The sequence below is a fragment of the Macaca nemestrina genome, chromosome 1 (genome assembly GCF_043159975.1).
Source record: "Macaca nemestrina isolate mMacNem1 chromosome 1, mMacNem.hap1, whole genome shotgun sequence".
In the NCBI taxonomy this organism is placed as follows: Eukaryota; Metazoa; Chordata; class Mammalia; order Primates; family Cercopithecidae; genus Macaca; species Macaca nemestrina.
In genome coordinates, this window is record NC_092125.1 from 32,438,063 (window position 1) to 32,455,232 (window position 17,170).

Here is a 17,170-nt window from a genome sequence, read left to right on the forward strand (position 1 = left end):
GTTCACAATATGATTTTATTGAGGTTTTTTTCCTTTTCTTCTGTATTACCACACTTAAGACTCCCCCCACCCCATATTCAAGGAACAAAGGCTGGCAATGACCCAGCCCTTTTGTGTTGTTGTTTCAGTTCATGATTTTAGTAGCATGTTTGAAACTAGAATACACTTTTATATTTTCTCTTTTCATCTCTGCCTCTTTGGATTTTTGGCACACATCAAGATGAATAAATCAGACCGACCACTGCAAACCCATCTGCTTTCAGGAACATGTTAGCAGACCAGTTTGTGATGTTTTACCATCCAACATAGAACTAAAGGAGGCTCCCTGTGGAGTAAGAATAGAAGGCAAAGTCTGAGGTCAAAGAGTTTTTCCGCTTTGAATTATTTATCTGCCTACTGATTGTGCTAGGAACAGTCTATATTGTCATGTTTAATGGCACTCACAGATTGGTATGGTATAATACTTATAAAGTTGAAATGATTTTATGGTAGATGTAAAGTGAAAATACAGTTTACACTTTGGATTTGACAATAGGGATTAATAAAAAAGATGCCATCACAATTTTTTAAATAATGGCAAATCAAGGTACAAAGTGTTCATTTGACAGAATATTACTTTTACACTCTGCCGCTGCTAAGGTTACGTTTGAAAACAGTCTTCCTCACTAAAATGCCTTTCTAGTTGTTGACAGCCCAGAAATGGGTTCATAAAAAATAATAGGCTGTGGTCATACAAAGCTGTCCTCCTAATGCTTGTTGACACTTCAATGCTGCATTCATTTCTTTCTCACAATGAGCAAGTAAGTGATGATTCTCTTTGAATAAGAGTTAAGAGAATTGCAAACATGTCAGTGTATATAAGTTATACTGGGAGAACAGTTCATGTAATACTCTTGATAACAGGCACTAAATTGAACCTACTTTAAATTGATCAAAAGTTAAGCAAGCTGCTTACATCTCATAGAGTTGGTTTTAGGCTGATCTTCAGCAAGCTGAATTGTATTCTCTGCTGGACTATGATTTTATCCAGTAGAGATCAATGTCTTTTTTTGAGAATAAGTTTATTCTTACTACCTAATGGTTTGGAAATTAAAGATAATCCTTGAAAGGCAGATTTAGTTTCTCTGTGATGATAATGTCAAGGGCGTGGGGTATGGGAGATAAAACTCAATTTTTCAGACTTTATTACAAGTATCTTTCTACTTTGTGATCTGAGTCAGCTTTTGTTTATGGACCATCCTGACTAAGGCAGGAGAAAGGATGCTCTCAAGGACTTTGCATATGAGTTACATTCTTGGTGGTGATGGTCCAGAAGGGAGGTATATAGTTGTGATAGTGGTTTTTGTCCTTTCCATACATGACTTCAACTTTTTTTTATCTTTAGAAGCTAAATTCTAAAGTAATGGTGGAAATGGTGATTGCTCTGGCAAATTTAGGTTCTACTGTACCCTGTCCTTCCTATCCTTCTGGACATATTTGTGTACATCTTTATTGTGTGGGTTATATGCAAAGCTGGGGCCAGAGTGTGTATTAGTTGATAAAAGCAGTACTTTATCTGAATAGTTGTTCACTGTTGCTTTTATGAATAGATTCATAGAAAAAAGGGTAATTTAGGACACATAAAATACATGATTGGAAATTAAACTGAGTGTGTGTGCATGAATCCATTGTGTTGTAAATCTCTAAAGGAATTGGTTTCATAATCATAATGTAACAGAAAAGAGTTGTTTATTTAGGTATACAAATACAGAAGGATGTCTAAAATGTATATTCACCAAAAATTTTAAACAGTTGAATAATGATTCTTATGGAAATGGGAAAAATATTTCTTGTTAATTAATAATTTTATTTATTTAACAAGTACTCAGTTTATACTAGGCAATATGCTAAGTACTTCACATACATTCTAAATAATGTTGTTTTAAATAACATTATGCATTTGATATTATCATCCCGTTTTACAGATGAGGAAACTGAAGTTTAGCAAGATTAAGTAACTTGTCTGAGATCCTATAGGAATTAAATGAGGAAAGTGGAAATAGAATCAATGAGTTTATCTGGCTTCATGGCCATTAAAATATTGTATTTGAGGTGCAAAATGGGAGATACACCTGCTGAGAAGTAAGTTCTGGAGCAATTTATGCATCCAGATATTGGTGAAGTGGCTGCCCCTAAAGGAATGACTTGTTCCCTCTTCTCATTCTGGAGAAAACTGGCGGGACTTAGGGAGCCCCTGCATATATGGGAATCTTCTCAGAAAATGAATTTATATCAGTTTTGGTTGTGCTATAAAATGTTTTTAGCCGTATAAAAATAAAATGTCACAAGAAAGCCCTTAGCTCCAGATATTTAGATGATGAATTATTGAGCTTCTTTTTGTCCTTCCTCTTTCTTCATTATATTTCTTGTAAAAATTGACCATTACAACCAGAATAAGTCTAAAAAGAAAGGAATTAATATTGAAGAGAAAAATTGTTTTGTTTTCCTTTTGAAGAATGTTAGGTTTTGTAACTTTCTTGACTCAAATATTTGTTGAATGAGTGAGTGAGTGAATTTGGATGATTAAATGTGCATTCCTGAAATATAAACTGTTCCTACTCTCAACTGTTATGGGTAATTGGAAGGTGGGTTGACATTAGCTTTTGCTTCAAAAACATAAGTATTTTCTTTTGATTTTTCACAAGTTCAGTGCACAATTTCATTCCTATTGGGCTGTTTATGAGACTCTGTTATAATCTACTGACCTTCACTTATATGAGATGGATCAGTGAATAATGTAGCAACATACCTTATTTAGTCTATAAAGTGAAGTTCTAGAAATTATTCCCTTAGCCAAATGAGAGCACTATATAGAAAGAAAACTCTAGGAACACATATGTATTAAACATTTAAAAGTAATCCTAGGAAGGGAAATTTTATTTTAATTATTATTATTTTTTTTTGAGATAGAGTCTCACTCTGTCACCCAGTGGCATGTGATCCGATCTCGGCTCACTGCAACCTCCACCTCCCAGGTTCAAGTGATTCTCCTGCCTCAGCCTCCTGAGTAGCTGGGATTACAGGCATGTGCTGCCATGCTGGGATATTTTTTGTATTTTTTAGTAGAGACTGGGTTTCACCATGTTGCCAAGCTGGTCTCGAAGTCCTGAGCTCAGGCAATCCGCCCGCCTCAGCCTACCAAAGTGCTGGGATTATAGGCGTGAGCCACCGTACCTGGCCGGGAAATTTTATTAAGGACAAGGTGATTTTATTTTCATTTGATTTTGTCCTTTATTTCTTAAATATGGAAGGTCAAGTGTGCATAGAAAAAAAATTCTCAGTATTATGCAAATTTACCGTCTAGATTTTTTTTTCCTACCAATTTTTCTTTCCCTGAATCAGACTGTTGGAGCCATTTAAACACAACATAATGCTAAATGCATAATCAGTTTCTAGGGAATACAGTCCAATGATTTATCTCTCTTAATGTCCTGAAAAGTACAAAAGAGTTATCCTGCGGGCCAGTGGGCACATATGGTTCCCAGTACACTGAAATAGTTCAGCAATGGCAGTAGTAACATTTTCATTCCTCATCTTTCAGGTAGTTTATAAGTGGAAACTATTAACTTATGGGAAGAGGGCTCTTCTGTTGGATAAAACCTGGCAGTGAAAACTTTGGTCTGCCTGGTTACCAGATTTTTGTACTCAAGACTCTAGACAAGATAAAACAAATGTTTCATAATATATCCCTTTATACAATACCTTTATATTTACCTTTTTCTATACCCTCACCCCTCCCTGCAGTTTTCTTTATCATTAGAAACTACATTTACCTTGGCAAATGTAAATTTTCTCTGTATCCTTTTGCTTAAGTTATGGTGATTTTTTAAGGCTCTATTTTAATTCACGTTTAGCATTTCATTCTTGTAAGCCATTAGAATTTCCTCTGGATCGATCTGTAAGCAAATTTGTTTGCTAGCAAATTTGGAAGTTTTCGGTTTGCTTCCTCTCTTTCTGTATATGAGATCTAATTACCACCCAGCATGAAATAGCAACTGAAATGAAGGCAGCAAGAAAAGGTAATGGCTTACCTTAGAGCTAATCAACCACCCCCTTCTTGTATATTTCACAGCTATAAAGAGAAAAAGAAATGGCATTCATTAAAATAACATATATTAAACTTTTTTTCTTTCTTGAGACTGAAGAGAAGATTTCTTCAAATCTTTATGGAAATAAGACATTAAGCAATTCTTTTAATTTGCAATAAGTAGTCTGATGTGAATTGTACAAAATACTTTCACCATCAGCGTGGCTAAAAGTAGTCCCATACTATTTTCTTGACATTAAAAAGATAAACATTTCCAGGAATAAAGTAAAATCAAGAGAATGTTTAATCATTTTTATAAGGCTTAGAATTTGACTCAATTTGGGATTTTGGTTTCTAAATTTGTCTTCAACAAATATCTAGGCTTATCTTTAAAGAAGATATCATCCTTCACGCCTGTAATCCCAGCACTTTGGGAGGCCGAGGTGGGCAAATCATGAGGTCAGGAGCTCGAGACCAGCCTGTTCCAACATGGTGAAACCCCATCTCTACTAAAAATGCAAAAAAAAAAAAAAAAAATAGCTGGGCATGGTGGTGGGCGCCTGTAATCCCAGCTACTTGGGAAGCTGAAGCAGGAGAATCACTTGAACCCAGGAGGCAGAGGTTGCAGTGAGCCAAAATCGCACCATTGCACTCCAGCCAGGGCAACAGTGTGAGACTCTACTTCAAAAAAAAAAAAGAGATCATCTTAATATAGTAGCCTGTAGCTTCCTGTTTTGTGGAATCAGTTTGTTGGGTAATTAACCTAGGAAAGATTGATAGTATTTTTACTTTTTAAATGACCATGGTCTGAATTTTTACTTATCAGATTATCAGATTTAAAAATTAGATAATCTGTGGTATTAGGCACACTCTACTATTGTTTGAAGTATGTATTGGAATGAAATTTAAATGAAAATTATAAATTACATTCATCAAAATTGGAAATGCATGTAACTTTTGACTTTGCAATTAAACCTCAATGAATTTTTCCTTGAACATGTGCATAAGACATATGTATAAAATATTCCTTATGATATTGTTTGTTATATAAATGAAGCAAAGAATATGGTCACTAATAGGAAAATGTTAAGTAAATTATGATATATCTATATCTAGATATACCTTATTTTTAAAAAGTAACTGCTCCTACAGAGAATAAACTATATGTACATGTCTTGATAAGGAACACTCTATGTTATCCCATTAAGTGAAAGAAACAGTCTAGTTTGCTTCTATGGAGATGTATGTATACAACTTCCTGCCATCCCTGCCCCTTCTCCCCATATAAACATACATACACACACAAATATATGTAGACGGATGGGTGAAAAGATACAAAGGAGCTATTGGTAGCAGTTATCTTGGGTATAGGACTATGGGTCTGGGATAGAAGGAAAGTTTTTATGTTTTTCTGTTGTTTACTTGTTTGCTGTTTTAGTTTTTTACCATAACTGGAAAAAAAAATTAATAACTAGGTCTGGTTTTTTTTCTTTTTTAGGACTCAGCCCAGGAGAGTGTTATTACTCGAGATATTCATCGTACATTTCCCGCACATGATTACTTTAAAGATACTGGAGGAGATGGTCAGGAATCGCTCTATAAGATCTGCAAGGTAGGACCCTCTACATCACTTTTTCTAAATTATTTTACAGAGCTGTATTTTAGAAACCCATTTAAGGATTTTTTTACTCTGTCTTCATTTCTTATTTGCACTATGCCATGTTTTCTGCTTTGCACACACGCTATGAGATCCTCAGTACTGATCCCAGAAGGTGACTTTTTGGTTGCATGTTTCATGCCTCATTATGAGGGAGGAGGTACAGCATAGCCTCCGTTTGGCTCTCCTGCTAACAGGAAAGGAACAAAAGGTCCTCTCAGGCTATGTTGTAAACGCTCAAAAGAGTCCCAGATGAGGTCGGGCGCGGTGGCTCAAGCCTGTAATCCCAGCACTTTGGGAGGCCGAGACGGGCGGATCACGAGGTCAGGAGATCCAGACCATCCTGGCTAACACGGTGAAACCTCCTCTCTACTAAAAATACAAAAAACTAGCCGGGCGAGGTGGCGGGCGCCTGTAGTCCCAGCTACTCGGGACGCTGAGGCAGGAGAATGGCGTAAACCCGGGAGGCGGAGCTTGCAGTGAGCTGAGATCTGGCCACTGTACTTCAGCCTGGGCGGCAGAGCGAGACTCCGTCTCAAAAAAAAAAAAAAAAAAAAAAAAAGATGACTCTGTCTTTCTGACAAGATCATGCAGCAGTTGTCTCCATTTTTCTGACAACAGGCAAGCGTAAGAATCAGTGTGCTTATTGTTGAATACTGGCAAGTTATTGGATGTTGTTGATGTATTCTGAGTTCTATCACATCATATATTTTTGTATGGTTTTTATATCCCATTTTGAAATCTTTTTTCTCCCTCATTATTAGTAGGCCTGGAAAAAACTGTTTCCTGATTTTCAGTAAATGTCCTCTGCTTGGATACAGAAGATTCTGTCTCTGTCAGTATAGAATAGCCATCAAGTTACTAATTTTATCAGAAATGCAGAATGAAGTGTGGTGGGTATACTCACATTGTTCATATCTACCATTCTAAAGAGATGATTAATGAATAATGAACTGCACAAAAATTTGGTAATAGTATGGAGAGAAAGGCAAACATCATGGCTAGTTTGTAAGTTAGGTTATCAGTTCCTGAATAATCCAATTTAGCCTTTGTAATGAGTAGAAAATATTAGCCAGTAGGTAGTCAAAAGTATATTCACAAATCTATTTCATTTTATATTTATTGTTTTTTAAAAAGAACACTTATAAAAGCACTCGCCTACATATTCTAACCAAGTAGGATTAATGTTTAATTCTGCAAATGGCACAGCTTTCATTAAAGTCCTTGCATGTTGGTGGTTTTGGCCTCGTCCCACTCCTGTCTCTTTTTTCCTTGCTTTTTCTCTCTCTCATACTTTTTGATCTAACCATTTTGGAGGCTTGTAAATATATGCTGATCAGAAATCTATTTTTATATGAATGTGTCATTCAGAGCTAGAAATATGTAACTTATAATCTGAGAGTATACTGATCTTTGGAAAACGATGTAGCATCTACTTTGAAAAGTACCAAAGACCATTGGATGCCACAAAAAAAGTTGTATGTTCATTATATGCCTGTGAAGGACGAAAGTAATTATTTAAAAATTTTTTCTACTAATTTGAAATTCTGCAAACTGATTACTGGCTTGTGTAAAGAGGTTAGGAAAATTTATATCATTTCCAGGTTTATTTAGGAGGGTCTATTTTATGGCATATGGAACATTTTTTTCCCCAGCATATAGTATATTTTCAGCCAGTCAATAACTTTTCCCTCAGCTTTCCTGTGATTGATACTAGATACTTTCTTCATAAAGCTAAAACAGATGGTTCTAATGTGCTTGCAACTTCTGACTTAAAATTTTGCTCCATTGTAGTAAAAATAGTGTTTGCTTTGTTATGTAATATTTAGAGGGGAAATAATCTGAAACATTTCTAAACACAAAAATAAAAGTTGAATGATGGGCACTTTTAAATAGTTGATACACTTTGCTTTGGTGTTGCAAACAATAATGCAACCTTGAATTCATTCGAAAATATTCATCAGTACATTTGCAGAGCTCATGTGGCCATTTTAGATTATCAGTATGTGTTTTACAACATGACTAAACCATTTTAAAACTCTTTCTGAATGAAGAATATTGTAAAATGTAGATCTGAGATACTTTATTATCGACAAGTAGCTTAAATCACACTAAATTTTGTGAAGGTGTAGAAAACAAAATTACATTAGACATAGTATTAAATAAAAGTAATAAAAGTTTTTAAGGATTTTAATACTGTACTGAGCTGTATATACATAAAAATAATTTCACAAAAGTCTTTGATAATGGATGTGAGCAGAGATGTATACATCCTACCCTGTAGACCACTTGGTTTGTGACTGACCTGGTTCCTTCCCCTCTTGATTTACTATTATTTAGTAATCCAGTGCTCATGCCAGGAAACCTTAAGTTCGATGACAGCTCAGAAATACGATAGCATACCTATGAGTAATTTAGCATAGCATACTTATGAGTAATTTAGAATGGAGCATTATTCTCAAGGTTCTGCATCCACTCTTCTTTGTTTTTTGTATCCAATTTGAACCACAGTCTTTTATTTTATGACCCCCATCCCATATTCCCAAAAGCTGCCTATGTATAACCTTTAAGGCTTAAAGCTAGTCTCACCATTTAAAGGTAGTCTGAGGCTTAAAGGTAGCCTAACTGTGTAGTCTAACTGTTCCAACATTGTTTCCAGAACCATTGGTTCTAGAATAATAACTAGCATTAAACCTCACACTCAGCAATCCACCTTTGAGTTTCAATTCTGGACACCCCGTGCAGAATTCAATAAACATTAATAACACCTTGATCTTATCTCAGCTGCTTTGCTATATGTAAATAAGGACAGTTTTACTTTTCCTTTACCAATCCTTATTCTTTTTCTATTTGTCTCTTGTCTTATTGCACTGACCACACCTTTAGTATAGTGTTCAAATAAAGCTATCATAGCAGATACCTTATCTTTCTCCTGATTTTAAAGGAAATGCATCTAATGATTAACCACTAAGAAAGCTGCGTCTTCTTCACATCAGCAACAAAATCATAGGCCTTTAAAAAAAAATACAGTGTTTTCTATATGTTAAAATAATTTTACATTTGCAGAGTACTTTCACATATATTACCTCGTTTATTTTTGACAATTCTTCATCAGTAGAGCGTACACTAGGGATATAATATACTATGCTCTTAAATTGAGCAGAAATTAAGAGAATTTCAGTGACAGTAAGTTTAGAAATCAACTCTGTTTTCAAGGATACAACAATCTGACTTTGTAGTTGAGAAGTTTTCTGTGGCTTTGGTGAAAGGAGAAATGATTTGAACTGCCATGTTAAAGGGAAGACTGTTAAAAATTCACTGTCATGTTTTAATGGCCCTGTCAATTCCAGTTTTGCCTCTTAATATCTTTTTCAGAGTAGGAGGAAATCAAAATGGTTCAAAGCTTCTTCTGTTGTCATAAATTTATGTGAGGGAAGTTGAGCTGAAAGTATTAGTAGAATTCATAGGTTTCTGCAGATGAAAAGGTTTGCAAATTAATAGATTTCTACAAATGAAAGTTTCTGCAAATTTGGTTCTTCCTTGTTTCTCTCCCTGTTTTTCCTATTGGTTAGGTCAATAATATATTTTAAAAGAATGTCCATAAGACAGGGAAGAATATATTACCACCCCAAATATATTTCGCATTTTTATTATTTAACATGTGATATAAAAATCTGCTGTAAGCTGGGAGACAGGTTGGTACAGTTTAAAGCACTGGGCATCAGGAAATCTGGTTCTGGTTTTGATTCTTTCACTCAGTAGATCTAAGAATAAGGGAAACTTGTAAGGGTGTGGTGTCTGATAAGATTGTTCCGGTTCCAATTTTCTATGATTCTCAGTGTTGTTTAAATTTTTTTTTCCTGACATATAACACATAAATGAATGCAGAATTTAGCAGTTAAATCCTGTGTCAGTTATTAGCTCTCTCAATACTAAAGATATAAAAGGGTCTTCTCCTTAAACCTGAAGATTTTACCTGGCCTTCTGTTACAGTGTTTGGTTTGTCCCGTCAAATGGAGTGCATTTAGTGGTTTCCTTTTAGAGATACATCTCTTTGTAAGACCTAAGACCAGTTAGTCATAGTAATCAGCTAAAATATTATTCACAACAATAGAATTGGAAGTGATATTTGGTGTACAATTTAATTTGTGCATATTACTTTTTCTCATTTTTTGTTTGGTGTAAATGCTCTCTGAAAAAAGAGGATACTGCTATTAATGGGAGAGATTGAATATATTATAGAGAGATCAATACTTTTGTTTATCTGGATTAATAATTTGATAGCATAATGGTTTATAGGAGGACAAAATAAACTTAACCCTTATTTTACCAAATATTTTTATCAAAAAAGATTGTATTTATTATAAAAACTAGAGCATTTAAAGTATTGTTTTGATACTAATGATGAGTTATCTGCTGCATAATTTCGAAGAATGCAAACAATCACTGACTCTTAAAATGACATGTAATCATACATTATTTATATTGTTTTCTAGACATAGGGGATATTTGTGATTATGAGGATGAATTATTTTTCACTTAGTTGATATTATTTTCAATACAATTTTCTAGCCATTTGACTACTTTTAATTCAACTCTTTCTTGATGTGTCTGAATGAGCCCTAGTTTGAATGTCAGCATTTACTGAACAAATTATAGTCCACTATGCCTGCCTGCCTGCCTGCCTGCCTGCCTTCCTTCCTTCCTTCCTTCCTTCCTTTTTTTTTTTTGACAGAGTCTTGCTCTGTTGCCCAGGCTGGAGTGCAGTGGTGCCATCTTGGCTAATTGCAACTTCAGCCTCCCAGGCTCAAGCAATCCTCCCACCTCAGCCTTCCAAGTAGCTGGGATTACAGGCACGCACCACCACTCCGGGCTAATTTTGGTCTTTTTAGTAGAGACAGGTTTCACTATGTCAACCAGGCTGCTCTTGAATCCCTGAACTCAAGCAATTCGCCCGCCACGGTCTCCCAATATGCTGGGATTACAGGCGTGAGCCACTGTACCCAGCCGCCCAGCCCCTATTCTTTACATAGCCCTGACTGGGTGCTCCTCCTACTTCTGTGGAGCTCCTTCCACTCATGTCTTTGGAATCGGATGGGCTCCAGAGTAAGAGCCCTTTATTGTGGGATGATAGGTGCTCTTGGATCAGATGGATCCAAAAGGATTTAGTTTGGAGCAGTGCTTTTGAGGAATCAGGAAGTCCTTGGAGAATCAAGCATATTTTTCTATTCTCTGTGTGTCTCCTATCTCTTCCTTGATTTCCTAGTAAGCCGCTTTGAATTATGGCAACCTTCTAATGCAGATCCAAATATGGGCTTCCAAAGAATCCTTTGAACCCCTGGGACCACCTGCTTTGCCAGCACATTCTAATGAGCAGTGAATTAAGTGGTTTTAACAGACACTTAGGAACAGCAGCATATTCTCAAAGCAAATTAACTTCCTTAGGGAACAATGAATTCTTTCAGGTCTTATAAGAAAGACTTGGAGAACCATCCTACTGTTGATCAACATAATCATAACAGTAATAGTAAAAATTTGTAAAGCCCTGTGGTTTTGAAAGCATTTTTTTTTTCATATTGTTATTTGATCCCCACAGTTACTCCATTAGAATAAAGAAGGTACCAAATTTGCATACTGATAAATATTAATCTCTTAGAGTCAGAGTTTGATTTAGGTTTTTTTCTTCTTTAAATCTTTTCATATTGTTTATTTTAGATGAATTGTCCAATTCTGCTTTATTGCCAAGGACAATTATGTTTATATCTATTTAGAACTCTAAATATATGCACACACATATAAATAAATCTTAGCAACCCAAAATTGAAAAGTTTCACTTATATGGCAGGGGTGTGTGTGTGCGCGTGTGTGTGTATGTACGTATGTTTGGGGCTAACTTCATACTTATCCTTTACTCACAAGACTTCAAAATCATTTATTGTCATTATAGTTATACAGAAGGGTTATTTTGGGGTTTTGTTTGGTTTTTTTTTGGTCCTTTTAATTTATGTATTAGTAGGATAGACTTTATGAATCACAGCTCAACTGAGACGATACAATGTGATTTTAAAATTTTTCTTCAGAGACTGTAACAATGAAAAGGTCAGGGTTTGTGAAGCTAGAGTCCTGGGAAGAGAATGAGTGATTTATAATGCTCTTCAGAGTGCCTGAAGAGAGGTTTAAATTTCTTCATGGTCTTAGTCCCATAAGAGCTTTCCTTGAAATAGCTTTGTAGTTTCTGTGAAGCCTGTAGTCTTTCAATTAAAAGGCTAATTGAAGCCATCACACTATTACTAGGATACAGAAGAGAAAGGGTGGGATTATGAGGATGATAAAAATGTATAAACTTAGAATAAAGGGATTGGTGTGAAGCCTAAGGGGGTTTGATTATAGTCACTCTTTTTAAAAAACATTACTCTTTGAGGAGGAAAAGGAAAGTAAGATTACTATCTAAAATAGGAAAGAAAAAAAAAACTAACCTGCGAAGACAAAACACAGGGAACCTTCAAATAAAATGCTGTTTATGGTACCTCCTGAATTATGATTTTTTTTTTCATATTTGAAATCTATTTCTATACTAGATTCAACTGGCTTAAATGTCCTAGACAAAAACTTGTAGTTATTCTTAAATGGATTATTTTATGTTACAGAAGTATGGGGATGTATCTGCTGGTTACTAATTGTTGTGTAGTTGACAATATTTTTATAACTGAAGACTCCTCTTCCTGCACCTTTAAAGCCTCTTCTTTAATCAGAACCCTTCATCCTTTCTTCCTAGAAATAATGTGAATCTAAATTGCCCTACTCCTCCTTCCCATCTGTCCAAATCTAAGTTGCCCATCTCCCTTATAAAGGTAGTCCTACCCACTCTACCAACAGTGATTTATAGAATAAAACAAATCTGGAGATCAAATGTATAACATGAGCACTATAGTTAATAAAATTGTATTGTATTAGGGATTTTTGTTAAATAAGAAGATTTTAGATGCTTTTGTTACACAAACAAAAAGAAAAGTACGTGAGATGATAGGTATGTTACTCTGCTTCACTGTAGTAACCATTTTACAATAAATATGTATCCCATAACATGTTGTAAACCACAAGTATACACAGCAAAATTTATTTTAAAAATATTTTTTAAAATTTGGACTATGTATTATATATATTTTTAATTATACTTTATGTTCTGGGATACGTGTGCAGAGCATGCAGGTTTATTATGTAAGTATACATGTGCCATGGTGGTTTGCTGCACCCGATCAACCTGTCATCTATGTTAGGTATTTCTCCTAATGCTCTCCCTCCCCTAGCCCCCCGCCCCCCGACAGGCCTCGGCGTGTGATGTTCCCCTCCCTATGTCCATATGTTCTTATTGTTCAACTCCCACTTATGAGTGAGAACATGCAGTGTTTGGTTTGCTGAGAATGATGGTTTCCACCTTCATCCATGTCCCTGCAAAGAACACAAACTTATTCTTTTTTATGGCTGCATAGTATTCCATGGTGTATATGGTACCACATTTTCTTTATCCAGTCTATTATTGATGGGCATTTGGGTTGGTTCCAAGTATTTACTATTATGAATAGTGCTGCAATAAACATACATGTGCATGTGTCTTTATAGTAGAATGATTTATAATCCTTTGGGTATATACCCAGTAATGGGATGGCTGGGTCAAATGATATTTCTAGTTCTAGATCCCTGAGGAATCGCCACACTGTCTTCCACAATGGTCAAACTAATTTACACTCTCACCAACAGTGTAAAAGCGTTCCTATTTCTCCACATCCTCTCCAGCCTCTGTTGTTTCCTGACTTTTTAATGATTGCCATTCTAACTGGTGTGAGATGATGTCTCATTGTGATTTTGATTTGCATTTCTCTAATGACCAGTGATAATGAGCTTTTTTTCATATGTTTGTTGGCCACATAAATGTCTTCATTTAAGAAGTGTCTGTTCATATCCTTTGCCCACTTTTTGATGGGGTTGTTTTTCTTGTAAATTTATTTAAGTTCATTGTAGATTCTGGATATTAGCCCTTGATCATATGGATAGATTGCAAACATTTTCTACTATTCTGTAGGTTACCTGTTCACTGATGATAGTTTCTTCTGCTGTGCCGAAGCTTTTTCATTTAATTAGATCCCATTCATCAATTTTAGCTTTTGTTGCCATTGCTTTTGGTGTTTTAGTCATGAAGTCTTTGCCCGGGCATGCCTATGTCCTGAATGGTGTTGCCTAAGTTTTCTTCTAGGGTTTTTATGGTTTTAGGTCTTACATTTAAGTCTTTAATCCATCTTGAGTTAATTTTTGTATAAGGTTTAAGAAAGGGGTCTAGTTTCAGTTTTCTGCATATGGCTAGCCAGTTTTCCCAACACCGTTTATTAAATAGAGAATTCTTTCCCCATTGCTAGTTTTTGTCAGGTTTGTCAAAGATCAGATGTTTGTAGATGTGTGGTGTTATTTCTGAGGCCTCTGTTCTGTTCCATTGGTCTATATATCTATTTTGATACCAGTACCATGCTGTATGTGTTACTGTAGCCTTGTAGTATAGTTTGAAGTCAAGTAGCATGATGCCTCCAGATTTGTTCTTTTTGCTTAGAATTGTCTTGGCTGTACAGGCTGTGTCTTGGTTCCATATGAAATTTAAAGTAGTTTTTCCTAATTCTGAGAAGAATGTCAATGGTACTTGATGGGGATAGCATTGAATCTATAAATTACTTTGGGCAGTATGGCCATTTTTTTTTAATATTGATTCTTTCTATCCATGAGCATGGAATGTTTTTCCATTTGTTTGTGTCCTCTCTTATTTCCTTGAGCAATGGTTTGTAGTTGTCCTTGAAGAGGTCCTTCACATCCCTTGTAAGTTGTATTCCTAGGTATTTTATTCTCTTTGTAGCAATTGTGAATGGGAGTTCACTCGTGATTTGGCTTTCTGTTTGTCTGTTATTGGCCTATAGGAATGCTTGCAATTTTTGCACATTGATTATGTATCCTGAGACTTTGCTGAAGTTGCTTATCAGCTTAAGGAGATTTTGGGCTGAGACGATGGGGTTTTCTAAATATACAATCACAACATCTGCAAACAGAGACAATTTGACTTCCACTCTTCCTATTTGAATACTCTTTATTTCTTTCTCTTGCCTGATTGCCTTGACCAGAATTTCCAATATTATGTTGAATAGGAGTGGTGAGAGAGGGCATCCTTGTCGTGTGCTGGTTTTCAAAGGGAATGCTTCCAGCTTTTGCCCATTCAGTATGATATTGGCTGTGGGTTTGTCATAAATAGCTCTTATTAATATGTTCCACCAATACCTAGTTTATTGAGAGTTTTTAGCATGAAGGGGTGTTGAATTTTATCAAAGCCCTTTTTGCATCTTTTGAGATAATCATGTGGTTTTTGTCATTGGTTCTGTTTATGTGATGGATTACGTTGATTGATTTGCATATGTTGAACCAACCTTGCATCCCAGGGATGTAGCCAACTTGATCATGGTGAATAAGCTTTTTGACGTGCTACTGAATTCAATTTTCCAGTATTTTAGTGAGGATTTTTACACTGATGTTCATCAGGGATGTTGGCCTGAAATTTTCTTTTTTTGTTGTGTCTCTGCCAGGTTTTGATATCATGATGGTGCTGACCTCCAATGAATTAGGGAGGAGTCCCTCTTTTTCTATTGTTGGAATAGTTTCAGAAGGAATGGTACCAGCTCCTCTTTGTACCTCTTGTAGAATTCAGCTGTGACTCCATCTGGTCCTGGGTTTTATTGGTTGGTAGGCTATTAATTACTGCCTTACTTTCAGAACTTAATGTTATTGGAATTTTCAAGGATTTGACTTCTTAGTTTAGTCTTGGGAGGGTGTATGTATTCAGGAATTTACCATTTCTTCTAGATTTTCTAGTTTATTTGTGTAAAGGTGTTTATAGTATTCTCTGATAGTAGTTTGTATTTCTGTGGGATCAGTGGTGATATCCCCTTTATCATTTTTTATTGTGTCTATTTGATTCTTCTCTCTTTTCTTTTTTATTAGTTTGGCTAATGCTAACGGTGTATCTGCTTTGTAAACCTTTTCAAAAAACCACCTCCTGGATTCATTGATTTTTTTTTTTTTTTTTTTGAAGGGTTTTTCATGTCTCTCTCTCCTTCAGTTCTGCTCTGATATTAGTTATTTCTTATCTTCTGCTAGTTTTTGAATGTGTTTGTTCTTGCTTCCCTAGTTCTTTTCATTGTGATGTTAGGGTGTCAATTATTGATGTTTCTCGTTTTCTGATGTGGGGATTTAGTGTTATAAATTTTTCTCTAAACACTTCTTTAGCTGTGCCCCAGAGATTCTGGTACATTGTGTCTTTGTTCTCATTGGTTCCAAAGAACTTATTTACTTCTGCCATAATTTTGGTATTTACCCAGTAAACATTCCGGATGAGGTTATTCAGTTTCCATGTAGTTGTGCAGTTTTGAGTGAGTTTCTTAATCCTGAGTTCTAATTTGATGGCACTGTCGTCTGAGAGACTGTTATGATTTCCGTTATTTTGCATTTGCTGCAGAGTGTTTACTTCCAATTTTGTGGTCAACTTTAGAATAAGTGCGACGTGGTGCTGAGAAAAATGTATATTCTGTTGATTTGGGGTGGAGAGTTCTGTAAATGTCTATTAGGTCCACTTGGTCTAGAGCTGAGTTCAAGTCCTGAATATCCTTGTTAATTTTCTGTTTTGTTGATCTGTCTAATATTGACAATGGGGTGTTAAAGTGTCCCACTATGATTGTGTGGGAGTCTAAGTCTCTTTGTAGGTTTCTAAGAACTTGTGTTATGAATCTGGGTGCTCCTATATTGGGTGCATATATATTTAGGATAGTTAGCTCTTCTTGTTGAATTGATCCCTTTACCATTATGTAATGCCCTTCTTTGACTTTTTTGGTCTTTGTTGGTTTAAAGTCTGTTTTATCAGAGACTAGGATTGCCACCCTTGCTTCTTTTTGCTTTCCATTTGCTTGGTAAATATTCCTCCATCCCTTTATTTTGAGCCTATATATGTCTTTGCACATGAGATGGGTCTTCTGAATACAGCACACCAATGGGTCCTGACTCTTTATCCAATTTGCCAGTCTGTGTCTTTTAATTCAGGCAGTTAGCCTGTTTACATTTAAGGTTAATATTGTTATGTGTGAATCTGATCCTGTCATTATGATGCTAACTGGTTCTTTTGCCCATTAGTTAATGCAGTATCTTCATAGTGTTGATGGTCTTTACAATTTGGTATGTTTTTGCAGTGGCTGGTACCAGTTTTTCCTTTCCATATTTAGTGCTTCCTTCAGGAGCTCTTGTAAGGCAGGCCTGGTGGTGACAAAATTAGCATTTGCTTGTCTGTAAAGGATTTTATTTCTCCTTTGCTTATAAATCTTAGTTTGCCTGGATACGAAATTCTGGTTGAAGATTCTTTTCTCTAAGAA

The 17,170-nt window shown here is 35.5% G+C and overlaps 1 protein-coding gene across 13 annotated transcripts in view; it reads left to right on the forward strand.

The window, feature by feature from the left end:
* The window catches only part of LOC105484451 (RAB GTPase activating protein 1 like), a 796,528-nt gene that overhangs the window by 428,566 nt on the left and 350,792 nt on the right, over window positions 1-17,170 (forward strand). For all 13 annotated transcript variants that reach the window (XR_011607830.1, XM_071069699.1, XM_071069690.1 and 10 more), the window contains one exon: window positions 5,565-5,678. Coding sequence is in view for 12 of the 13 variants with exons in the window: in XM_071069699.1 (XP_070925800.1) it covers window positions 5,565-5,678 (114 nt within the window). In the remaining variant the exon portion in view is untranslated. The remainder of the gene's footprint in view (window positions 1-5,564; window positions 5,679-17,170) is intronic.